This window comes from Diuraphis noxia, unplaced genomic scaffold, assembly GCF_037042655.1.
Source record: "Diuraphis noxia isolate RWA-SAM2 unplaced genomic scaffold, SU_Dnox_SAM2 contig0004, whole genome shotgun sequence".
Taxonomy (NCBI): Eukaryota; Metazoa; Arthropoda; class Insecta; order Hemiptera; family Aphididae; genus Diuraphis; species Diuraphis noxia.
In genome coordinates, this window is record NW_028301714.1 from 13,989,149 (window position 1) to 14,015,548 (window position 26,400).

The window sequence follows — 26,400 nt, forward strand, 5'->3', positions numbered from 1 at the left end:
AGTTACTTTTTTTTGATAACTAAATTATTTTCAAGTTACCTATTTTAATAAGTTAAGTCATATTACTTTTAACCTATAAAAGTAACTTGATTACAATTAAAGTTTAACTTTTTATTTTAATTTCAAAAATCTCACAGAAGCTTAGTAATTATGTTGTCAATACATTAAATAAGTAATGACTTCAACAATACGGAAAAATGTTTATTTAGGAACCAAAGAAAAATTATCTTAACACGCTATTCTTTATTTTTTAAGTTTATTTTGAATAATGCTTTTTCTAAGCTATTACTTATCAAGATAAGAATTTTTTGCCAAATAGCTGTTGTAAAAATGTTACTGCCACTAACGCCAGTAATATTTGTACTTCAATAATAAAATTTTGTATATTATCAATCGATTCTTTATGATTTGTTGATTAATTACAATAACATGTGTTAAAATTACTTAAATAGTAATGTTGTCATAGTAACTTAGAACTTAAACTAGGTATTTTTCAACACTGGACCAGGCAACATTATCATTACAATCATCATCATAAGTCATAAACTCAATAAAATACTGTTTTCTATTATGAACGGATATCGACATTTTATTGGGTAATTAAAAATAATATTATACTGACTATAGAGGTGTTTGTACATTAAAAGAGAGCTTGACTGCTTTAGAGGATTTGCTTTCCAGGATTTTGATTTGTCTACATTATTTTAAATTATAAAAACATTATATGAAGCAATTCATAATATGTAAAATATTTGTTGTTATTTGATACAATAAAAACAATCAGCAAAAAGACATGTTTAAGTGATTATTGCAGAATACTTGTACCTACATTACAGTGGCGGATTTAAGGGGGGCCCGAAGTGCCTCGCCCCCCCCCCCCCCCCATTGGCATAAGTTAGGTTTTATTATTTTTTATTATTAATTTTTATAATTTTATCTTTTATATTGTTTCGCTCAAACACATTATATTATAATTTAAGAAATATTATCATTACATATATTTTATATTATTATTATATTACCATTATATAAGAAATTCTCTCAAACATGGGCCCCCCCCCCCCCAAAAATTAAATCCTGGATCCGCCACTGCTACATTATTTGTGTTATTATCGTTATTTAAAAACAAATATTCCTCTAAATAGTAGATTCTCATCTCCAGTGTTCAGCTCAGATTTCAAGAAGTATATTATCTATATAAATTATAAATTAAATACAGATTATTGTAAATGGATAAAAACTAAAAACTGTTTTAAAAATTTGAATTTTTTTATAATATATAACATGATGGATATATTTTTGTATTTAAAATAATAAAATAGTAAAAAGATTATTATAGGCCCATACAAGATCAATAATTTATATTAACAATATTATCATCTGTACATTGGTTATATTAAAAATATCACTACTGTTATGATTCATAACAGTAGTGATTTTAAGTAGATTCATAACTTATGAATGTTATATTTGTGATGATGAGTTTTCATCAATATCAATAATATTGTTTACGATGACCCATTTTTTGTGATTATTTTTTTTAAACTATTAAATTCAGTGGCGGACTGAAAGGGTCAAGTTTTGATGCAGCCGCGTCAACTTTTTATAAGTGGTGGTACCAGCCCGTGCCAGTGGCGTTGAATTACATGCTAACTTTTTGTAAGTAAATAATTTATACAACTGTATACTAGACTAGTAAGTCTAGACTAGACTTACTATCTATAATATTCTATGTACTAGACTTTTACAGATTATTTTAATAATTTGGTATTGACAGTAGCCCTGTGGTATATAATATGTATTGAATATGAAAATGTGTCATTTAAAATTTAAGTTCAGTCCGCCACTGGTAATATTAATCATAAAAACTTGAAAAATTTCATTATTATTTAAATATAAAATATAATTTCCAAAAAAAAAACCAATTTTAAACTATTCATGTCACAAACCTATTCACACTGTTTAATGGTGAGCGTTATTGACTTAAAATAATAATAATGTGATATTTTTGGCAAAAACAAGTTCATTATATCATATTTTTTTTTTTTTTTTATTGACGATAAAAGTTTATTTACAATCTATACATACAGTGTATAATAAGTAAGTGTGGTGACTTAAAAAGAAAAAAAAATAATATTAGTTACAGAGAAGGAAGGCTCCCAGCAGTCAGTGCCACCTGACAAGAAGTTGGGGTTTGAGATTATTTATTTTATTTTTTATATCATATTAAAAAAAAAAAATACTACCTAGTAGCAACGTACTAGGTCTTTGATAAAGTTTGGCACGTTGGTCTCATACAAACTTAAACTTATTTAGTCACTGCTATCTAATTCTAAAACGTATCTATAAGACCGACCAGTGGCGTAGCCAGGAATTTTGTATGGGGGGGGGGGGGGGGGCTGTCTCACAAAAAAATTCAAAAAATACAAATAACATATTTCTATTATTTACGTTTTTTTTTAAAATTATATACATGTATAAACATTTTTATTTATTTATTATGCCTACAGGCTCCAATCTTTTAACTGCATCCTTCTTGGCTATAGCCTACAATAGCTAAAATAAACACAGTCAATGGGGGGGGGGGAGGGGGCTATAGCCCTCTTAGCCCCCCCTGGCTACGCCACTGAGACCGACTTTTCTCAATTTGAGAAAGCTGCATCTTTTTATTCCCACAATAATAAACCCAGGCATTCCTCAAGATGCAGTCAAACCCTTTTGCTTTTCAACTTATACATTTAATATTCTGATAAGCTTTCATCGTTCCATATTCCTGTTGATGACTAATGATGGTTAAGCTGTTTTACTTCTCTTTACAGGATTACTCACTCCTAGGCGTAGTCAGGATTCATATTCCACTCAACTCAATAACGAATCAATTCACCACCTATAATCTCTGCTACTATTCAAAGAAATCAATCAAAAATAATATTCTTTTTTTTATACAAAATTAGTGTCGTAACATGCTTATTTAATAAAAAAAATATGTGTATCACTTTCAGCTATGACTGTCACAGTGGCTGCTATAACTTATTACTTTATGTATTAATATATTTATATTTATTTATGCCTTATTTAATTAATCAATTTTCTTATTGAATCGCTATGCTTCTCTGTCTTATTCATCTAATTTTTATCACTTAAGCATATTCTTCTAGGTGTAATAGATGACAATAGGTGTTATAGAATTTTGAGAAAAAATACTAGCAATATAAATAATATAGATTACTTAGTTTGGTACTTAACCATGTTTTTAAAATACATATATTTCTGTAGTTTTGATGTTTCAGTATAACAATTTAATATGATATTGAATTCAACATTTCTATTACAGTGACATACAGAACGAAAGAGTTCATCCAAAACTTACTAATGACTTCCCCCGGGCATTTTCTATCGAATGGCTTATACCTTTTATTTATGTTTTTGGTTTAACTTATGAGCATTGAATGCTGATCCCAGAAGTACTAGACAGAAGTCACTATTAAGTTGCCTAACTATAGGTAATATAAAAATAAAAAATGAATAATCATTGAATTAATAACAAATAAATTACAAAATATTATATAATTTTGGAAATTTAAAGTTTATGGTGAAATGTGAAGCAATTATTTACAGCTTTAAGAATAAAAATGAAACGTAATTTACAACTTATATCAAACATAATATACAATATAAAACATAAATACACAGTTTATGAACAATTTGTAGATTTACAACATATTTACAGAAGTGTACAAGTGACATTCACAAAATAATTGGTAGGATTATTTGTAGCAATTCGTTTGGCTTAAAAGCAGTAATTTCATGCCTTTGCCAGTGGTCAAGGGGGACTAAGATGGGCCCTACCGCGTCCTCTTCCTCGTCCCCGACCTCGTCACCTCCTCCCATCACCCATTCCTATATTGCTGGTGGTCTTTTCCAAATATGCCAATGGTCCTTGTAGCAAAGCACCAGGCATCGGTCCACCAGCCACTGGACCAGGCCTTTGCTGTTGTTGTTGCTGTTGCTGCTGCTGCTGCTGCTGTAAGAACATGGCCTGTTGCGGCGAAACCATACCTCCAGGCACTTGAGGCGATAGTTGTTGTTGAGGTGGTCCGACTGGCAGAGGAGACGGCATCGGTGCTGGCATAGGACTCTGGCCCATAGAGCTCTGGGCAGGTGATTTGGCGACCTGTTGTAAATCAACCAACAAATTTTGCCAGATAGAGATTTTATCATAATGCCGACGGATGAGGTCATCTTTACGAGCCAACTCCACACGCAACTCGGATATATCTTCCTTAACGATCAGTTCAGGCTTCAAGGCCGACAAGAGAAAACGTTTCTGGAGGAAAAACGCCTCCAGTTGTCTAGCTATGTCGATAAATCTCATGGTACACTGATCTATGTCCACACGCACTTCTTCTTTGTCAACCGGCGAGAACGTCTCTTCTTCTTTCGATATTATTTCAATAAGTGACATGAACGCTTCGTCAAATTCGTCTACCAAATTGCCATTGCCGCTGGTCGGGGTGGCCATGGCGTTAATTGATGACTATTAACCGTTCAAACTGCAAAGTGTAGACGATTCTTCATACAAATGTGTCGTACGCGAAACGCGAACGAACGTATCAAAAGAACGGGTCAAACGTGTGAACGAAACAATCCGGATCGTGAAATAATAAAAAGTCGTTCGTTCGTTCAATTTCGTTCTCGTTCGGATTGCATTGCTACCAACTAAAAATTCTTAATAATGACTGTATTACATGTTCAACAATAATTCGTTCCAATAGACATTTGTTCCAAAAACTTTGATAAAGAGAATATTGGAACAAATGTTTTTGTAGCATATTATATCTTATGGAACAAATATCTTTGGAATAATTGGTTATAGGATTAATTCAACTAAATATATAAGAACAGCTCAAGTTAGTCTGGACCACGAACATATAATAGTAATTGTAATAGTATAGTAATAGTTATAATAATAGTAATAGTAATTGGTGTGGACGTCTTGTGGTATATACTTCCTTATCATTTTTCGGACAACTTACTGCCCTCAACTCAAAAGTTCATCGGAACAAAATGTAAATGTGAAAATATATAATTGGATGAAATTTATATGGAACAAATGTCTTTCGATAAATAGGTATTGGAACAAAAGTAAAATTTGGAAATTAATATCATTGGAATAAGTTGACTAGGAACAAAAAATTGTGGAACAAAAGGTAGTGATCCTATAAACAAATATCATTATTGTTTTTGTGATTACGGACAAGACTATAGAATATAGATAAACTAAATCGCGGTTTGAAAATATCATAGAGTGAAATGTGATTACCGATTACCTATTACCTAATGAGTAAGTAATGAGTTCGGATGGACTTATGTCAATCTAAGTATTTTAAATATTTAGTTGGTAAACTCGGCATCATTTTAATGATCAATATACCAACATCCAAGTTCTTACATTATACCATTGATTGTAAATATTATAAATCAATTGTATTTATAATCAATCATTATAGTAATTTTACACTTATTTTACCTTTTTTTGAATTAAAATACTAACATTAATTCAACGTATTACAACAATAATTGGAGTTGACTAAATATATTTATATATATTCCATTTTTGATGGATAACTTATTTTTAATTTTTTTTACTGTGTAGGTACCTATATTTACTTTTTATATGCAAACATACTTAAATTAATATTCAAGTATGGATTTGTTTATTATTTACTTATATTAGTATGTGTGTACTACAGTACTTATTTTCCGGGTAACACAACAATATAAAAATAATTATAGATTTATTGACATAACTTTTTACAAAATTCTTTATTCATCTAAATAATGTAATCCCACAAAAAAACAACACGAGAGAGCATAATTTATTATTTAATAAAAATACTTCTAGTGAGCAGTTAAAAAACATTTGAACCTCTTTATTCTCATAACTAGATAATATTCAATTAATTCAATAACCATTTCAAAATTTGATTATGAGTTATGACTATTATCACGAAACATTTAAAATCAATAAAAAACCGGTTACCTGTTAGGTAAGGCTGTTACTCTAAAACTAAGCTAGATACCACAATTCTGACTTAACTAAAAACTTTTTCATCAAAAACTGTACACAGTAAAAATAAAAATATTAAACAAACTGATTTTTAGCTAATTTTAGAAAGGATTTATTATGAATCTTAAAAATTGTGTTTTTTTTTTCAATGTTTACGTACAAAAACTTCAAAAGTAAGTATTTGAGCTAAGTTTAGATTTTACCAATTTATTAAGCGCTAAAAAAGTAAAAACCATACATTTTGAAAAAATAATTAAAAATATTCAATTCTAAGTATTTAAAAAAAAATCGTCGATAACTTCAAAACGATGTTTGAGCGGGCTTTTTTTTGCATTCTTATGAAGCACACATTTTGGGAAAAAAAATTTAAAAAATCGATAGGTTGCTAAACTAAAATTATGCAATTTTTTTTCTAAGTACACTTACTAGCTACCAGTGTAGTCACTTGCTTGCTTCATTACACATTTTATGATATCTACACTAATCGATGTAGACGTATTACACATTTTCGATAAGATAAAATATTTTAAAAAAGCGGGTAAGTCGTGGATGTCACTCTGCTGTACAGTAGGTTACTGTAATGGATGGGATTAAAATATTAAATTTGAATGCAATGATACTATGATAGGTATCATTGTATACGAAAAACGATTCTGAACGGAGATGATTTGTCAGTCTAGGATATATTATATTTAAATATTGTCATATATTCTATTTTGAAACAAATATTTTATTTTTCAATTAAGACGCATTTTGCATAAGGCATGGTTAATCAATTAGGGTAGTTATCATGTAGTTATCATAATTCATAATACCTTATATTATATCATAGATATACGAATACCTGGTTTGAGGATAAATCGTTATCGTTACGCGATTTCATAAAAATTTAAAACTCAAATGCTCAAAACATTTTTCCTATAATGACACTTCATATTTTCTCTATAGCTATTTGAAGCAAAACTTATGGAAAACTTGGTATTAAATTTTATAACCTTAGATATAAATACAAATAATATTATTAATTTTGAACTACAAAATAATTTGCAAATATTCATGGTTTTGACGAATTTTTGTCAATATTTGAAATTCAAATGCTAATAAAAATTTAATTTGAATTTCCTGTGGACATTTTTTTTGTGATAAAGATTGAAAAACTTGTAAGGAGCTTTGTATTAAATTTTCAAATCTTAGGTATAAAAGGAAAATTTTTTATGAATTTCTAGAATAAAATAATTTACGAATTTTCGTGATTTTTACGTATGTTGTCAAAATTAAAATTTTAATGCATGTAAAAAAAAATGTAGCTATATATTTCTTTTATTTTTCAACTGCTATTGCAAAACTATATTATGAGCCTTGTATTAAATTCTCAAATCTTAGAATTAAAAAGAAAAACTTTTATGAATTTCGATCTAAGCTGATTTGAACATTGCCTTAATTTTTATGTATTTAGTCAAAATTTGAACTGTAAATGCTTATAAAAAAAATTTGTGACTTTATGTTTCTTTTATTTTTCAAATGCTATTGTAAAACTATTTTAGTAGCCTTGTATTAAATTTTCAAATCTTAGGTATAAAAGGAAAATTTTTCATGAATTTCTAGGATAAAATAATTTACGAATTTTCGTGATTTTTACGTATGTTGTCAAAATTAAAATTTGAATGCATGTAAAAAAAAAATGTGGCTATATATTTCTTTAATTTTTCATCTGCTATTGCAAAACTATATTATGAGCCTTGTATTAAATTCTCAAATCTTAGAACTAAAAAGAAAAACTTTTATGAATTTCGATCTAAGATAATTTGAACATTGCCGTAATTTTTATGTATTTAGTCAACATTTGAACTATAAATGCTTATAAAAAAAATGTGTGACTATATATTTCTTTTATTTTTCAAATGCTATTGTAAAAATATATTATGAGCCGTTATCGTACGCTATTTCGTAAAAATTTAAAATTCAAACGCACTTAAAATTTTTCCTATAATGATACTTCGAGTTTTCTCTATAGCTACTTGAAGGAAAACTTATGGAAAACTTAGTGTTGTATTTTTAATCCTTAGTTATAATCGCAAAAAATTTTATGATTTTTAAACTTCAAAATAACTTGCAAATTTTCGTGTTTTCGACAGATTTCGTAAAATTTTGAATTGTAAACGCTTATTAAAAAAAATTGTGACTAACGATTTTTAATTTTTTGTAGCTACAATAAGAACAACTCATAGTGGTTTATAAATAACTCAAAAAAAGTCGAAAATTGTTGAAAATTAAACTGTATATAGATATCACTAACATTAACATTTGGTGAAAATTTCAAGTATTTACAGTGATTAGTTTTTGAATTACAACCATATAAAAATATCGATTTGGTCGAAAACTGGTTTTGCGTAAAAATTCCCGTTTTTCTGTCATTTTTTTTTTGTTTTTCTCGATTTTTTTGAAAACTGTTGGCAAATGTTTACTTTTGACCTCTATAATGCACCAAGGATCTTTAATTTTATATCGGAAACCACCCTCAAAATTTGAAATCGAAGCATTATTTCGACTAGTTATGCTGTACACAGTCACACAAAAAAAAAAAAAAAACACATAATTGTAAAAACAATACATTCATCACTTCGTTCAGAATCTAAAATATTCCAATTCGTTCAAGTTTCCTAAATGAACGCGATGGTACCTATGATATTATGACTGATATGACTAGATCTTTATTTTACACAATAGTCGTTATGTTTATAATACGTTCATCATTCATGAACGAGAATCGTATGGGATCTTGCAATAGTCGCTATGTTTATAATACGTTCGTCGGGGTACGAGGTGGCCGAGTGGTCTACCGCGTCGGCTGTGGCTCAGCCGGACCGGGTTCAATCCTCGACCATCGGGCGGCATTTTTCTCCGGGCAAGTCACGGTGTCCGGAGAACAAGTGCCACCATCCCCCACTCGAAATGAACGAATCTTATGAACGAGTCTTTTCAATGACCCAATCGAAACGAACCGAATCGTTCATTTGACCCGTAATTCCCATCTTTAATTCTTCAATGCTTCAATAAATGTTTTAAATTTCGATTCGGACGAATTTGAGACGAGAGCTCTCAAAGGTAAAATTCATAAACCAACCCAACATCTACTATCTAAACACCTATTTTTTCGCTAAAAACAACACTAAATGACTAAACTACTAAAGTATTAATGTGTTAACAAGACATGAAATATTAATTATTAAATCGTCGGCTTTTACTAATTTACCATTTATTTTGTTATATTTTGATATTTGATAAATACCTGCAAATAGTTAAAAATGTACAAAATATGTATAGTCATAATTTTAGGTTAAATGTAACTGTGTTAACAACCAAAATGATTAATTCAATAACCGTTGCTTAATTCATGTACTAGATTAGGTTGGTACACGATTTAATATACAGATTGCAATGTTGCATACTTTTGCATATCGAACTCACATAATGTGACCGCCGGATGCCGACCGGTAAATTAAGCTTTTTGAAAATCGTTTCCTAGTTCCTAGTGTTCCTAGTTCCTACCTTCTAGCATAAATAGATATCTTAGTCCCTGCTTCCTAGGTTAGGGTTGTTTGAGGTCACCAAATGGCGGCTAATGGAAAAATTTTAAACGGCTCGCGGACAAGAAAATAAAAATAAAAATCTGGTGTAATAAAGTTCTGGTGTTGTGATGATTCATCGTGTTTGTTCATAAGTTTTTGCCTTAAATCATATATTATATCGTTTATAACATTATTTACCCCCGTTTATCTCAATAACAAAATAATCCCTATGGGCACATCAGTCAAATACCTCGGTCTCCATCTAGATAAAAGACTGACCTGGGCAACGCATATAAAACTAAAACGAAAATCCTTAAATCTCCGTCTGCACAAGCTAAGACAAACTACTCCGCTCAAAAAACCCCACTTGAAAACAAAATGTTAATTTATAAACAATTGATACGCCCGACAATGACGTATGGCATCCAATTATGGGGCTCTACAAAAATCTCTAACCTGAAAATATTCCAAGCTTTCCAATCCATAAACCTTCGTCTCCTCACAAACGCCCCATGGTATGTAAGTAACAGATCCCTACATCATGATCTCAACGTTCCAACGATATCTGCACTAGCTTTGCATAACTTTAATAACTTTCATAAAAACGTCCTAATCCCCTAGTCGCCAAGCTAGAACACTACCTGACAACCCTCCCGTCATCTCAAACGAAAATGGCCACGTGATTTTCTAACCAATTAACCGAAATTATATGTTATAAATACATTTATTTTATACAATTAAATTAAATTTAAATTAAGTTTATATTGGAAGTAGTGTCAATGGACTCTCCCTTCCCTCAAGCCGACCAGTCTGGTAAAAATTGTTATCCAAATTACTTATTGTATTTATGTTATACAGATTATATATTTTTTCTTTTTTTTTTTTTACTCTAAAAAAAAAAAAAACATTATTTACATTCATATATTTACCCACGTGCCACGTATACCTATAACTATTGCCTATGGGCTATGAGCTATAAATAAGCACCGACCACTATTCGCAACGGAAAAAATGCTCGTGTATAAATTCGCATTCGGAGTGATCGAACCGAAGAGGGACGTAATACATTTTTTTATGAGCTAATTATATCCAGATCAATAAAATATTTAAATATTCAGGTACCTACGCACATTTTTTTTACGCTTATGCATCCCACCTCTTATTTTTTCTCAAATTCAACCACTGCTCCAGCCAGATGAAAAACGAACAAAAATTAAATTAGTAAAAATAATTATATCATTAATTTATTATATAATTTTTATTATTATTGGTGGTAAACACGTGATCAATTTGTAATAAAATATACATTATTATAATGTTAATGTAAAATTGTTCGTGAGGAAAAAAGCACCATAATTCCATAGATGGAGGGTAAAATTATAAATCGGCGTAAAAAAAGTACAAAAATTCTTGTCGACCTTGCCAGGATTCGAACCTGGAATCTTCTGATCCGTAGTCAGACGCGTTATCCGTTGCGCCACAAGGCCTCGGTATGTTGACGTGGCAAAACGTGAGCATATAAACGTGTTTCTGGTAACTTCGGTTATTGTTATCAAACATTAAAACAGGCATTATGATAACCTTAGATTTAAGATAATATCTTATATTGTGCCCACAATAATTGTGGTTCCTGGTTATCAATTTAATGAAAAAAGAAAAATTTAAAATTCACTAATTCAATAATATCTAGTATCTACGTTACTCAATTAATGTTTTATTAATTAAAATACAAGTGTCTTAATCAAACGTTAATTATCTTAGAGAAGTAGAGACTGAACAATTTCTCTTTACGTTTCCAAAAAAAAGTCTGTTGATATTTTCAACCCAATTGGGTGAGTTAGTTAATTATTTGCTTTTTATTTAACTTCATTTACACAAACTAGTTAACTCAAATATAATACAATGTTTAATATGATTCTTTGACTAATAAATGTGATTATCAAATTATAATTTGAAATTAACTATGTTGTAGGCATTCTTTGACATAATATTTTTTAATTTATAAATCTTATATATTTTTAACAGTCATAAAACAATTGTTATTAACCATTATTTTTTTTTTATTGGTCTTGAAATTTACAAAAATTTTCGCTTTGACAACTATGGGCCGTTAGCGTTTTTTCTATTTTTAAAAATTTAAAATTACATTTTTTTCTTAAAGCAATATTTGAAATATCAATCCGTTTTTATTTTATTGATTTTTAATTAATTTTTTTAGAAAATCATTAATTTATCATATTTTTACTTAATTAATTTTAAACATTAGAAAGTGCTCCTTATTTATTCATATAATACATACTAATACATTTTATTTTATCAAATACCTAGATATTAATATTTGCTGATCTATTTTATTGTACATAATACAGAATTATAATTTATATTTGCTATAGGTTTTTGTGAAATATTAAGATTATTATAATATTTGTTTCAAATTGACAATTATCAAAATTATACATTTTTGATTTATTAAATTCATGGAAATATTTGGAAATTTATTCTTTCCTAATGAAAACAATTCATAGTCGGTTGCATTAAAAAAAATATTATTGTGGAAAAATGTTTTATCACACGGAAAATAGTTTGAGTGATGAATTATCTGTGATATTACATTTATACAGCATACACTTGATGATAAATCAATTAAAAATCAATTAACCCCCTAGACTATGAAATTATGAATACTTATGTGTACAAATAAGTCTGTAGATTGTAGTAAAATAAATACTGACAAGCCAATACATTATTTTTTTGAAAAATCACAAACTTAGTTTGGAGTTTAATTTTGATTATCATAATTGCTCACTTCTGATTTAGGATTTAAAATAAATATTAAATGATACAATGATATATTATAGTTTATTAGTATTAAGAATTGTTATTAATAATAATATAGGTTAACCTATCCGTATGTTATATTATGTTTAATTAAGTAACTACATTATTTGCATTATTCATCTATAAAACAAATGTTTTCTTTGATAGTAATTTAATGTAAATGCAATATCCAATCTACAATTTCTAATGGCTAATGCAATTTGTATATTTTATACATGATGATAAACATTTATACCTAGTAATCTATATACATTTAGGAAATCATCTCTATTCACTCATCAAAGTGCTGGGTCTATAAACTTGAAATTTTGTCCAGAGGTTTCTTAAGCACTGTAGACACCCACTTAGAAAGGATTTTTCAAAATTTAAACCCTACAGGGATTAAAAGGGTTATATAATATAAAGAAGACAAATTTTTTGTTTATTCGGTTTAATGTCTAGAACTATTTATCTGATATTAAAATTTTTTACTATCAGAAAGCTACACAATCCTATGAATCTATAGGATATATTTTATCTTGATAAGTTGCCCTTTATTTTAATATTAAATATATTTTTGTGTATTAAATGGTTGCTATTGGCTACACTATTTAGTAAGGAAGAATAAGAAATTAGCAATTTGTTACTAAGTACCAATTTTAAAAATTGTTTCAACTTTACAAAGCTAAAAATGAAATAAAATATGATTGAATTTACTTTTAGTCCTGTGTTAAAAATCTTTTATAGAGATTAAGATAGGGTAAATCCACTGTAGTTTTGATTATGACTAGCCAGGTATAAACAATGAATTAACAAAAAATGTTGAATCATATATAATCGGTATTTTTAACTGACAACAAAGTGCATGGGGATCAGCTAGTATGTTCATATTTTCTTAATGGTAATAAAAGAAAATTATTGATCAATTTTAAGTGTAGTGTTCAATAGATATGTTATCAAAAATAAATTACATTAGCATAACATTTTGATTTCATGTTTTAATTTTAAAATACATTTTATTTATAGTGATTGTTTTTCTAACAGTGGATTAAATTTTACTTTTAAAGCATGCTACCTCTTAATGAATTCACTATGTTTCAATCGGACACTCACCAAGTTAATTAATGAAACATTTGATCAGTACATAGTTGGCCTAAAGGAAATTTATTTAATTTAAATTATATTATAGGAATGAGTCAAATTCTATGGATGAATGCAAATCTCTTAAAAGCGAATATGACAAGTGTTTTAATACTTGGTTCAGAGATAAATTTCTTAAAGGAAGTAACGACGATTCTGTATGTTCAGAACTTTTGAAGAACTACACAAGCTGTGTCAAGGTAAATTATAATTAATTGTTTTATACCATTATATATCTTCCAATATCTATTATTAATAGTATAAAAAGTTTATTAGCAATAGGATTTATTTTTTATATTTTTATTTAATGCTCAAAAAATATTAAATATATTCGACATTAGCAGCTCGGTTATAAGCTGTATAATTTTCAACACAATTACATTTATATTTAAATTAGACTTATCAATATTATCTTATACTTTATAGTTAGAATTATATGGTTAAAAAACTATGAAAAATGTCTTCAAAAGTATACTGATGTAGTGATGTACAGCAAAAATGTAATTATAATTTAATGTTTATTATTTTCTTAGTTTTCTGTAACAAAACCAAATTGTTTAACTGATTGATATGACCTAAAAATGTTAAAACAGTGATATTCAAAATTTCAAAAATTTTCAAAATTAAAATAATAAAACTTATACTTATTCAACCCTAAAGCACACGCTTCACGGTCAAAATGACCGGGCTTTTAGAATTTTGTTCATTGTTTCAAAAATACGAAATATTAACCTAACTCAATCTAGTTACCTTCTAATTAGATGATAAACTAAAATTAGATATAACTCCAGACTGTTTATGATTTGATGCCTGTACTATAGAAGGGTTCAAAGTTCACTACCTATCAATATACAGTCTAAAAGACCATGTGAGTGCTATAATGTGACATTAATACACAATTTAATTTTATGAAAACTCAAAATATGGGTTTTTTGAAAATCTCTTATCACCGATAAGACATTATTTTCTATCTATAAAACGTAAATGAATATTTTATTTTCATTGAGACTGGCAAGATTTTTACTAGTTGACATTGGTTTGCCATACTGTGTGTAACTACGAAGTTTAATTTGTTTATATTATGTCAATAATCAATAAAGTGATTTAAAATTATTAGTTTTTAAATTAATACATTTTAATTTTAAAATTTTTGATTTAAACATTATTTAAAATCAATAAAATTATGATTATTTCAATTTATCGAGTTTTAATTGAAATATTTTAATACACGGTCAACAATATTTTTAATGCGTGTGATCTAGGGTTAAAACATTTGTAAAAACAAAAAAAATTTTGAAACAATAAAATTTAATAAATGAAAAGAAAAAAATGTTATCACCAGCAAGTGAACAATTTTTTTATCTGATTTCTTATCTTTTGGGCTCATAAAAAAAAAATATGAGAAACTCTACTGAATACCTAACCTTAGAAATTAATCTATTATCGCTTTATTTTTGATTGATTTCTAGAATAGAGTATTCTGTTTTTTTATAATTTTAGGTTTTAAGTAAAACAATGAATGTATTGATTTTACGATCATGTTTGTTCTTTTTTTTTTCGTCAAAGAAATTTCTTTAGTAAAAAAAAATTCTCTGATTTTAAACTTCAATATCTTTTCTAGGAGTAAAACGAATCTAGCTGCTTTTATAGGGTTTAAAGTAAATTGCTAGTAATTTTTTGATAACTCAGAAAAACAAACATTTTTTTTTATACAGTTTTCCATAAAAATGTTTTTCCTATTTTGTTGTAATAAAAAAAATGAATTACTATAGATACTTAAAATTTGAACAAAATGTATTTATTTTTTTACATGGTTTAAACTTTTTGAACTATTAATAAATATTTTACATTATCAATTTTTTTTCCATAAATAATATGTTGGAACATTTTTTGCTCAGTCAAAAAGTTTTAAAATGTAATACTACAGTTCTCAAACTTTGTTATTATAGCTATTTAAAAATATTAAAGACACTTTTTTTTATAAGTATTTGAAGTTCACATATTTTAGAAATTAGATATTTCAACAATAATGATTACAATTCTTATTGTTATAATTCAAAAATTATTTGCAAGGATCTGAACCTTTAAGTTATATTATAATTATATATTGTATATACAATGACATTTTCAAAACATTTGGGTTAATTTTATACTTTTATAGTATTGTTTATTTATAACATTAATCTATTCAACTCGTCCAACTTTTCTTACATAGAATATTGTTTTATTATTTCAGAAAGTGATGAAAGAAAAAGACATTGATATTGGAGAATTCAGACCATTTAGTCCAAAAATTAGTTCCAATTATGAACCACATAAAAACAAATAAAATGTGGCATTTTGGATTTATACTATAATAATACTTATACATATTTATAAAAAAATATATCCTAAAACCAAATAAATATGTAAGTGTAATAGATTTTTAACCTACTTAACTATCTTTTGGACCCAATATGGAAAATGCTACCATATCTTAACCCTAGTTTTATAGTGTAGAACACTAGGGTCTATAGTAGTTATATTCTTTTTCAAAATTTCATTGATTTCTAGAGTATTTGTGTAATATATTTTTTTTAACATTCAATATTGATTTATAATTCCAGAAAACAATGAAAGAAAAAGATATTGTTATTGGAGAAGGCAGACGATATCCAAAAATTAGTTCTAATTATGAACCATTTAAAAATGAATAAAATGTCGTATTTTCAGATCAGTATGTGTGGTGGTGGTGTAAAGTTCAAATAAATATTTATTTTAATATAATCATTGTACCAATGATTTATAATTAACTATAATAAATTATATTTAGACATGACTGAATTTTGTTTTATATTTATTATATGTATTGGACAATCTTGTTGTAAAACAATTGAGTAATTGTCTGGTAAAACGCTTTGAGTATACAGTAGGTCGTAATTTTCTGAAAAAAAATAAATAGTTAAAATTACTTAATATTACTACTATATAATTTATAATTATTTTAACTTATTTTAAAAATATATAAATATCAACATTTTCTTACTTAGGGTTGAAAGGAATTTTGTGAATGTTTCTAAGTTTCTCAATGTACAAAACAGTATTATTTCGGTTGTATTATTGATTGTAAAATATCTCAACGAACTACACAATGGTTCAAACATGGTATCATCAAATATCACATCTTAAAATAATTCATTATAAATCATCACATGTATGCAAGATTTTGTAATCAAATTACCAGCCGCTAGAACCAAATCTGGTTTTTTGTTTTCAAACATTTTCAAATCCTCTATATCATTCCAGGACAATTGAACTACATCATATTTACAATTAAATTTATGATGTGTTTCATTAATTTGTAAATTGTGTTTTAAGGTGTTTAAAACAGCTGAATGACAGTCTGTAAACCAATATTCACTTGGGCTACAATTTAAACATGCGCTTATTCCACTCAACCCTGTTCCACAACCTAATTCGATGACGAATTTGTCTTTGAGTATATCTTGGTTTTTCAAACACCAACAGCTAAGTGCTATACCTGCCTAAAAGAAATGTAATAGCTATTTAAGTAATACAATAGATACATTTACTAGCAATACATTCACTAAATAATTTTTAAAATCTGACCTGCCAAGTGCAAAGTCCTGTAGTTCCTTGTGAAACAATACTGGTACTTTCTTGAATGGTTATGACAGATTCAGTTAACTCATTATTAATATTATTACCAAGTACATAATGTTTATAAAAAGGTCCTTCATTTGATTCATTTTGGATGAGCTCAACATACTTTAAATATAATTCATCACACAATTCGTTTCCGCTATTTTCCATCTGAAAAGTAATTAATAAAAACTAAGTATTATATAATGTATTTAATACACAACACAAATATATGGTAATTCACCATTCATTAAAAGTAAATAAAAAAAAATAATGAATACATTAATTTTATGAAATATGCTAATTTATAGAATCAGTATTTACCAATACATTACTGACCAAAATGAGCAATATCATGAAAAATTCAAAGAAATTTGATTTCATAGTGGAATTTGAAGATCTTGGAAGACTTGTTAGAACAATTAGTAAAACAGCTAATATTGCTTTATAATAATTTATCATGGGATGTGTTTATACTTCATGATGGATTTCATTTGCTTATATTTTAGCACATCCAGCTGTCAAAAACAATATTTAAAAAATGCTTATCATTAATGTTTAAGAGATGACATTAGTTTGTTTCCAAAATTCATAATATATGATCAAGGAATTAGAAAATAACCAAAATTCTCTAAATTAATTGATTATTTTGCAAAATAAACCATTTTTTTATGGGTATGAACAAAAAGTATTTACCCCAAAAAACAAGAAATAATTTTCAAAAAATTTAAAAGACATTTTACAAATATACGACATAGACAAAAAAACACATTAAAAAGCAAGGTATAATTGAAAATTAAAGATGCACACATAACACATTTCAATAATGCGTGTCAAGTTAGTCTCTTTAATCTAAATTTTACACACAATGATGTATTAGACTACTCTAGCAATCTTATTCAGCTGATTTTGTCAAATTGATCTATAAATGTGTTGATTGTTTGTAAAGAATTATGTAGAAAAAAAATCCTTTTGGTTGAGCTTTACCAAATACTTGTGCTGCTCAAGATTATACATATCAAAAGCTTCAGATTATTTAAGAATAAAAATAATAATTCTCTACCAAATTTAAAAAAATTAATTCAAACCAAAAATTGAGTAAATAGTTTATTTTTGAAGAAAAAAATAACAATTTTTTGTTTATGATTAAGAACTAATCATTTAAACCAAGACATTATCGAAAATCAACATTTTATCAGAAATGAGGTTATGATAATAAGAATTAAGGTAGTTATTCATATTATTTATTATTCCATACTTGACTAATAATTGCTTTCAAAAATCTAGTGATATACAAAGTTTTCAATGGGTATTTTTGTAACATTGTATGTGACAGGATCATTAATATAAAATCAACTTCTTTTGTTATATTCTGTAAAATAAAAAATTAAGTCATAGAATCAAATGATTAATTAATCAATTTATATTTTTACTTTGAAGTTAACTGCTGCAAGTGGCATTCCACACATAAATTGTCTAATCATGTCATTATTCAAGCAGTCAACCATTGTAATCCCCATTTTGGATGGCCGGCTGATCAGTGTTTATTAAATTGGTTATTTGGTTGAAGGAAAGTTGACTAATTAAACAATAACAACTTTTTTATGTTCAAAACGTCTATAATGCCTAGTTTGGATCTTTAAGTTCTATATTTTAAATTACAAATCATAAGTTGAATACTTTTTACTCATGTTATTACTTAATGCTTATAGTTTGTACTTATATCTTATCGTTCATTTCATAAAAAAAATAGTAGATACGAGTTGTGTTTATCAAAACTGCTATCATGGTTTTGCTTTGATACGACTCTGTAATTGTTGATATCATGTACGACATTATATTTTTGTCATGGTATGGATTATGCACAGCTACAGTGGCGTAATTACGGGGGGGGGGGGATTTGGGTGTCATATCCCCCCCCCCCATTAATTTTTTTTTTTAAGACTGGTTAACTACATTCACCTATGTACTTCTTTATCTAATAATATTATTATAATTTTATATATATATATATATATTCAGAGGTTAAAGTGGGAAAAAATTCCAGAGGGGACTAATGTTTCCAAAATGTTTTAAGCGTTCCATATATAATTTTATGTATAATGTCTAATGTATAAAATCCTAATTTGTTAAAGGGGACGCTTTTTAACCGCCGTCAGAGGTAAGGAGGCTGAGTCCTCCTGCGTCCCCCCCACTTTAACCCCTGTATATATTATATTGAAATCAAATACCTCGGTGAATTAATATTATTATAAATAGTCTTAAAATAGTCAATTTTATACTTTATAGAAAATTTCTATAATTATTTCTAGTATTATTTCTATTAGAAATAATACAAAATAAAACAAATCCTTTATGCTAGTTGTACATAAATACTTCGTAGGTACCTACCTAGTTCGTTTAAATGCAGCCACGCAAGTTTATAAGTATCATTATTGCAATATGTTTTGTGCATGTTTTGAGTTTGTTTATGCATTGTGTAAAAAAAAAAAATAAACCACCGAGCAGTAAAGTTTTATTTTATCGTGGATCGACGACGCTCGACGATTATCAGATTATTTTATCTAGATTAAAGACCATTGTCATATCTATCCTATCTTATCCTATCCTACCATTTTTCCGTAGTCCTATTGAACTAAAAATAAACTTATCTATTTGTACACTTAATCGGAATTTATTCCATGTCTCATGTGTACATAAATATATTGCTCTGAATTCTGAAAGGTGCTTATAATAAATACTTTTTATTTTTTTTTCATGAGGGGGGTGGTATAGGTAAAATGTTAAAACATTTTATCCCCCCCCCCCACAAACATGGCCAAATTACGCCACTGCATAGCTATATAATATTTTGTTGTATAATATATTATACACAATACAGTAATACACTATATTATGAACTTGAGATTTTGGGATCATTTTTTCCCTTGACATACTAATAATAATTACAACATAACGTCAGGGCCGTAGCTATGCACTGGCAAGAGGGCTTTTGCGCTTTTTCCATGGGCGTAAATATTATATTATATTGATTATTATTATTATATTATATTATATTATATTATATTGATGTTATCAATACGAAATGTGCAATTTCATCGAATGATGGCAAAAAAATAAAATAAAGAGGAAGAGCGTTTATTTTTTTAAATAATGAGCATTTTATGTCAGTAGAAAAAAAATTGGATGAGGAGGCGCTATTTGGTTTTCTGCCGGCGACGCTACAGGTTTTTATTACGATCCTGCAGCATAACTTTGCGCATGGCCAGTGGCATACTTAGACCTGAATTTCGTCGAGGGGAGGGCACGCTGGGCATTGTCCATAACATAATAAAATAATGTTCATGTCACCAAGTACCTGGTTCTTTTGGTTATAATTGTTAGGTATAGGTATTAAGATCTCGATTCTAAGTATACATTTTGACGTCAGTATAACATCTTAAGAAATTATAAATTATACATTACTTAATTATATTGTATAATTATGAATTATTTCACTTTTTTTGGAAATTGAAAAAATATTATGAATGAGTTCCAATAAATATTATAAAGAACGTGATACCCGCATGTGTTGTCTTCGACTCTTCGTCTTACAAGTGCGAACATAGCAAATTGTACGCTCTGCAGCAGATCACATTTAGCCTGGGCCTGTTTTTATAAAATTAGGGCAAAGTACAACATTTTTTTTGGGGCCCACTAGTCAAAAAAATATTTATGTGTTAGAAGTGTTAAATATCTATCTCATAATTCATAAAATATTTTTGCATAAGTTCACATTTGTTATTGGCTAGAAATTATTTTTTTTTAAATTTAACTATCTCATAAAACAAACGATATAAAAATTAGTTGACAAAAGATTTAAAAAACTGACAAATTTGACTTTTATTAAGTATTTATAACATTTTAAATAAGTACCCACTATTTAAAAAAAATGCACTATAACAATAATGCATTTAAATGAACATCATGCATTATTTTAGATGGAAATCATAAACTCATTAGCTTAATAATCATATTATATTATATTTTATGTTTTAGTAACCTAGCACTTATTTAGTATTTTATTAAAAAGAATCGATTCATAGATCCCAACAAATTTTTTTTTATTCCTCTTTCCTGATTAAATTCTCCGCTTTGCCGCCCCGCTTAAGTACTGCCACAGTGCCACGACATATTAGTATTGCCTACCAAACTTTCAAAACAATTATATTTAAAAGTCTAAAAAATATTCATGCAAAATTAAAAAAAGAAATTTCGAGTATTAATTTTCATATTAATAAAAGACGTGCGTGTATCACGTGAGTTTAAAATTTAAAGTGAATTATTGACCTCTTATAAAAATTAAAGGTAACATTATTATCGAGAGCTTTTCATAGGCTTCTTATTAGATTTTAATTTTAAAGTGAGTTATGAGTATTTTAAGATATACAAACAATTTAAAAATACTTATAACTCGCTTTTTTTTCTTTATTAATATATATACACAATTTATACGCAAACGACACAATAATAAGAGTATGAGCTAATGACAAGGGAGAATGAAAAATTTGAATGAAGAAGCCATCCACTGGCCACTGATGACACTTACGTTTTTTTTTTTTTTGGGGGGGGGATATAGTAGGTCCCTGTACCATTTTCGCTTAAAGCGACGAGGAGTTACCAGAGATGGTTAATAACTCTATATTTTTTATAAGTTCGTTTGGATGAGAGTTTATAACTTGCTTCAAAATTAAAATATTATAAAAGGTTTTTGATATAATAATGTTACCTTTAATTTTTATAAGAGGTAAATTTACTCTAAATTTTAAACTAACGGAGCTAAACGTGATCTGCTGAGTATAAAATGTGCTATGTTACGCACTTGTAAGATAGAGATTAGATAACACATACGGGTGTGGCGTACTCTTAACTTCCTTCCATAGACATACCTAATCATATTATGTAGTATATTATATAAAAATGGGGTCTTTGGTCCAATTTAAGTTCTAGTAGTGGTCTGTGCCTTAATGCTAATTGGGAACAACTGCAATTTGTTAATGTGTTTTACATAAAGTGTACATGCAGCTTTAGTGTATATTTATTTCCTTTTACAAATCAATGTGGTTTTTTTCTTATATCAATATATATGGCTAGCTTACATATTTAAATAAGAGATTTGTGCGAATTTTGATTGCGTTCACATTTAACACCATTTTATGTTTTTGCAAAAGCATATTTTATTGAATTAATGAACATTAGGTAGGTACGTATTGAATAAAATGACAATTATAGTAATACTAAAATTTAGATATAGAAAAAATGACGAAGAACATATTATATGAAATAAAAATAAAACAAAAATTTCACAATATGTATTTTTTTAAATTTATTTAATAAGTTGATAGGTACAATATGTTATTATACCTACAAACTATGATCAGTGATCACTATCGTAACTAAATCTAAGACATTAATAAATATATAAACTAAAATAAAACATATTTCCTCCTAAATAGTAAATAGGCTAGGTATTTAAAACTTCGTATAGAATGTCATTGTATATTTTGACGATTACATAAAGATATGCAACCTAAGTAACATACCTATGTTGTTTGTGCATATTACGATTTGTTTAAGTTTTAAATTTACATTTGTTGAACAACCACAATTTTGTGTCTATCAATCCATTTAAAATGGTATGCGAATTACAAAAATTTATATTTTATAATATAATATATTTTATTTGGTATAAATACGTTATTTATTTCTATGAACTAACATGAATCTTAAAAATTCCAATTTATCACAATTTTAACTTAAATTATAGTATATAATAAAATATTTGCACTTACATTTACTAAATAAAAACCGTTTAACTAGTAAACAAAATATTAAATAAATAAATAATTATTTTTTACAGATTATTATATTCACAAATCCATAACATTTTAACGCCGGTACTTAATTGTATGATTCATTTTTTTTTTAAATAAATAAATTAAAAATACATGCCATAGTATGAATCCGTAGCAAAATAAGTTTGTATAAGAAATTTTGTATTACATATGACGAAAAAGGTTTTGAGTCTGACATACTTCATTTGGAAATAATTTGTGATTTGACGAACTCAAACACAAAAGCTATACCTATATAACACTTATTACTAAAGTATATTGTTTATTCTAATAACTTAATTAAATACATATTGTATGTAGATGCATAATATTCGTATAATTAACACATTAATATATTAATATATTAAAAAGTTGATTATTTTGATAGTAAAATAACATACGTTTAAGTATTAAAGTATTAATAATATTAATCTAAAACTCTAATTATTAAATATATATTAGATAGAATATAATAAATGTTTAATAAATCACTTTGGATAATATAAGCCAAAACGTAGTGTAAGAATATATTATTACACAATATTTTGTGAGTTTCGTGATAAGTGTAAATAATCTAATAAACCTACCTATAATAATAATAATATAATAATTCCCCATGATTTTTTTTTCACGTAAAACGTGGTAAAACATTAAATAACACGAAGAATATAATAATATAATACGAAAAGCATTGCTATAATATCAAATTTAAAATGTTTTTGTGTTCGAGTTTGTCAAATAATTGATTATCTAAAACTAAGTAGAGTTGAAATGAGTATGGGCTCAATTTACTCAACCTCAACTGTACTCAGTTTTTGGTTTTATTTTAGCTTGACTACATTTTAAGAATCAAAGACTTATATTTTTGATCGCTATCTTAATTTTATCTAAATAAACGTTTGTTCCAATGAAAACTACAATTCATTAATAAATAGTGTTTTAGTCAATCATATTATATTAAATCTATATGGTTTCGCACAATAGCATGATAAAATACTATTTGTGTCTATAATCGTAATAGAGGTACTTATTATTAAACATAATTTGCTACCTTTTCATTACTTGTGTTGGCAATCGCGTGGATAATATAAATATCATTTTCGTTAAGAGTTAATAATTTTGATTCTCGCTTTTATGCTGTAAAATTTTAGTCACAAATTTATGATTTAAAAATGTATTTCTTACAAACAAGTACCAGCTAAAAATGTTTGAATATAATGCATTGAAATTTGATGACATTTTTATATTACGTTAATTGAATACACTAATATAGTAAACTCTCGTTATGTCGAATCGCAATGAGAACGGAACAAAGTTCAAGATATAGAGTTTTATTGTAGTGGTAGTGAATGGAAGGGCGCCAACGGAGCAAAGGTAAAAATCTCTGATAACACACCTCATACTGTTTTTTTGTTATTACAAGTGATAAAACGATTAATAATAATCAAAATATCACTTCCCCTGAGTGCACCCATGGCTTAATAGTTATTTCAAGATGATTTAAATTTAGTTTGGGATAGTGAAAATTTGAGGTATCGGCGTTCGACATAATAAGAATCTACTGTATTATATTCATCGAATTAAATCGAGTAGAATAAATAAATTGTGATATTGCTGTACACGTAATCGTTTATTACTTAATAAAATTGTTTATTCGAAAAAAGTATACTAAAAAAAAATCATTAGATATAATAGGTACAATACGATTTAAATTCGTAACTAATTATTATTGGCTTAATTATAAAATACATATGTACGTTTTAGCTGTTAGATATACATATTTAAGTACGGACACATGTATATATATATATATATTTATATATATCGAATAAATTACCATATTGGTTGTGTGTTGTACTTGCGTCGTGTCGTGTGTTGTACAGCATTTTATCGAAATGCTTATTGCATCATTAATATAGGTACTTTACGATCGCATAATATGTAAATCTTATAACTATTACATTTTAAAAATTACGATTTTTGTTGGAGTATAATATATATATATATATATTAAACTAAACAAACATTAAACGTACATACCGAGTCTGAAAAATTCAACACGGTATTTTTTTAATTTTAGTTTTACATAATATTTTATCACGCGCATAAGTTAATATAATAAAAAATAACATTCCTTTAGCGATGAATAAATATTATTTATATATTAAGATAGAACTCTATTTTATTTTGTAATATATTATATATTTATACTATATATATAAATAATATATACGAGGAGTAGTATATAATGTATGCATATATTTACACAACGTATAATAGAATTTGGTAATAGTGCGTTGATGAAAAACGTTTAGAGAAAACCGTAGGTCTCGTATACCTTTAAAAATCGGCCACCTTTATCTTGGTTGTGTCTGAAAAAAAAAAGAAAACCAAAATTCGTAATTCGTCAAAAACCCCATTAAACAATATGGATTGTGTATATTTTGTGAATAATCTTTTTTTAATAGATCTTATATATATATAGATTATAAAATATAGTATGTTTTAGTGTCGCATGTAAATTGTGATGAAATGTTATTTATGTATAGAGTGAAATATTGGGGCGAAGGGAGATCAGACAGTATACTATTATATTATTGTTTTCATTGTTTTCGTAGACAAAAATAATGAGAATGCGGCGGACCTTACGGATTTTTTGCACTTAAAAACGAGAATGTGCTATAATTTGTGATTCCGAAATTTGTATTAGTACATAGATTACAGTGATTCATTCAAATTCCGATTTTTTAGAATTTTTTTACAGTAGTAATTAAAATTTAAATATTAAAAACCGAATTCGCAAATACTTGAAATTTTTATAGAACTATAATATTTATGCATAATGAAATTAGTTTCCGGTGGTGATATACATTTTTTTCTTCGAAAGATAACTTCTGTTTTTTTTACTGCGAGAATTTAGACAGACGATGTTTTTAGTTAGTTCAAGAGTTATATTATGATTATATACATTATGTTATATTATGTAGTTATAACTATGTATTTTTATAAGTCTTGAAACCCTAACTTCTATCGATAAAACACTTTTGAATAAATACGGATATTTTATGATTCGTAAACAATTGTCTGATTATGATGTACTCTAATGAGTACATAGGTATTTTATAAATAATTAAAAATATCATTTGGAGATTTTTATTCAAAAAAAGATTCGATCGGCTCATAGACCACTTAACGCCATAAACACGGAATTTTTGAAAAAAAAAAACAATTTGAAGTGGGAATGCTTTAAATGGTTTCGATTAATTCGACGAGAGGACTTGAAAGTTGT

General features: G+C 27.1%; 4 protein-coding genes and 1 non-coding gene across 10 annotated transcripts in view; 1 reads left to right on the plus strand and 4 right to left on the minus strand.

Moving 5' to 3' along the window:
• Nucleotides 1-3,537: 3,537 nt before the first annotated feature.
• On the minus strand, nucleotides 3,538-4,691 carry LOC107173634 (mediator complex subunit 28). Its single transcript, XM_015524240.2, has one exon. The coding sequence runs from the start codon at nucleotides 4,520-4,522 to the stop codon at nucleotides 3,878-3,880; it is 645 nt and encodes a 214-aa protein (XP_015379726.1). The 5' UTR covers nucleotides 4,523-4,691; the 3' UTR covers nucleotides 3,538-3,877.
• Nucleotides 4,692-11,053: 6,362 nt separating this feature from the next.
• Nucleotides 11,054-11,126, minus strand: TRNAR-ACG (transfer RNA arginine (anticodon ACG)). The gene has a single exon. It is a non-coding gene; the product is annotated as a tRNA-Arg (tRNA).
• A 126-nt stretch (nucleotides 11,127-11,252) lies between these two features.
• On the plus strand, nucleotides 11,253-16,419 carry LOC149055740 (TP53-regulated inhibitor of apoptosis 1-like). 3 transcript variants are annotated; one of them, XR_016191620.1, is made up of 5 exons: nucleotides 11,278-11,471; nucleotides 13,483-13,572; nucleotides 13,646-13,796; nucleotides 15,833-16,004; nucleotides 16,203-16,419. XR_016191620.1 is itself a non-coding variant. In XM_089227210.1 (4 exons), the coding sequence occupies exons 2-4, from the start codon at nucleotides 13,538-13,540 to the stop codon at nucleotides 16,290-16,292; spliced, it is 276 nt and encodes a 91-aa protein (XP_089083336.1). In that variant the 5' UTR covers nucleotides 11,253-11,471; nucleotides 13,483-13,537; the 3' UTR covers nucleotides 16,293-16,419. The 3 variants fall into 3 exon arrangements, 1 of the variants encoding a protein (XP_089083336.1); XM_089227210.1 differs by lacking the exon at nucleotides 15,833-16,004 and having other exon boundaries at nucleotides 11,253-11,471; XR_016191621.1 differs by lacking the exon at nucleotides 13,483-13,572 and having other exon boundaries at nucleotides 11,283-11,471.
• LOC107173621 (protein-lysine N-methyltransferase EEF2KMT) lies at nucleotides 16,331-18,986 on the minus strand. Of its 2 annotated transcripts, XM_089227208.1 has the most exons (6): nucleotides 18,672-18,984; nucleotides 18,497-18,610; nucleotides 17,206-17,409; nucleotides 16,817-17,120; nucleotides 16,622-16,759; nucleotides 16,331-16,519 (listed from the first exon to the last, which is right to left on the minus strand). In XM_089227208.1, the coding sequence occupies exons 1-6, from the start codon at nucleotides 18,756-18,758 to the stop codon at nucleotides 16,389-16,391; spliced, it is 978 nt and encodes a 325-aa protein (XP_089083334.1). In that variant the 5' UTR covers nucleotides 18,759-18,984; the 3' UTR covers nucleotides 16,331-16,388. The 2 variants fall into 2 exon arrangements, with proteins under 2 accessions (XP_089083334.1, XP_089083335.1); XM_089227209.1 differs by lacking the exon at nucleotides 18,497-18,610 and having other exon boundaries at nucleotides 18,672-18,986.
• A 3,592-nt stretch (nucleotides 18,987-22,578) lies between these two features.
• The window catches only part of LOC107171704 (regulator of G protein signaling 11), a 53,781-nt gene continuing 49,959 nt past the window's right edge, over nucleotides 22,579-26,400 (minus strand). For all 3 annotated transcript variants that reach the window (XM_089225215.1, XM_089225214.1, XM_089225216.1), the window contains one exon: nucleotides 22,579-25,483. In XM_089225215.1, the coding sequence (XP_089081341.1) occupies nucleotides 25,423-25,483 (61 nt within the window). In that variant the 3' untranslated portion in view covers nucleotides 22,579-25,422. The remainder of the gene's footprint in view (nucleotides 25,484-26,400) is intronic.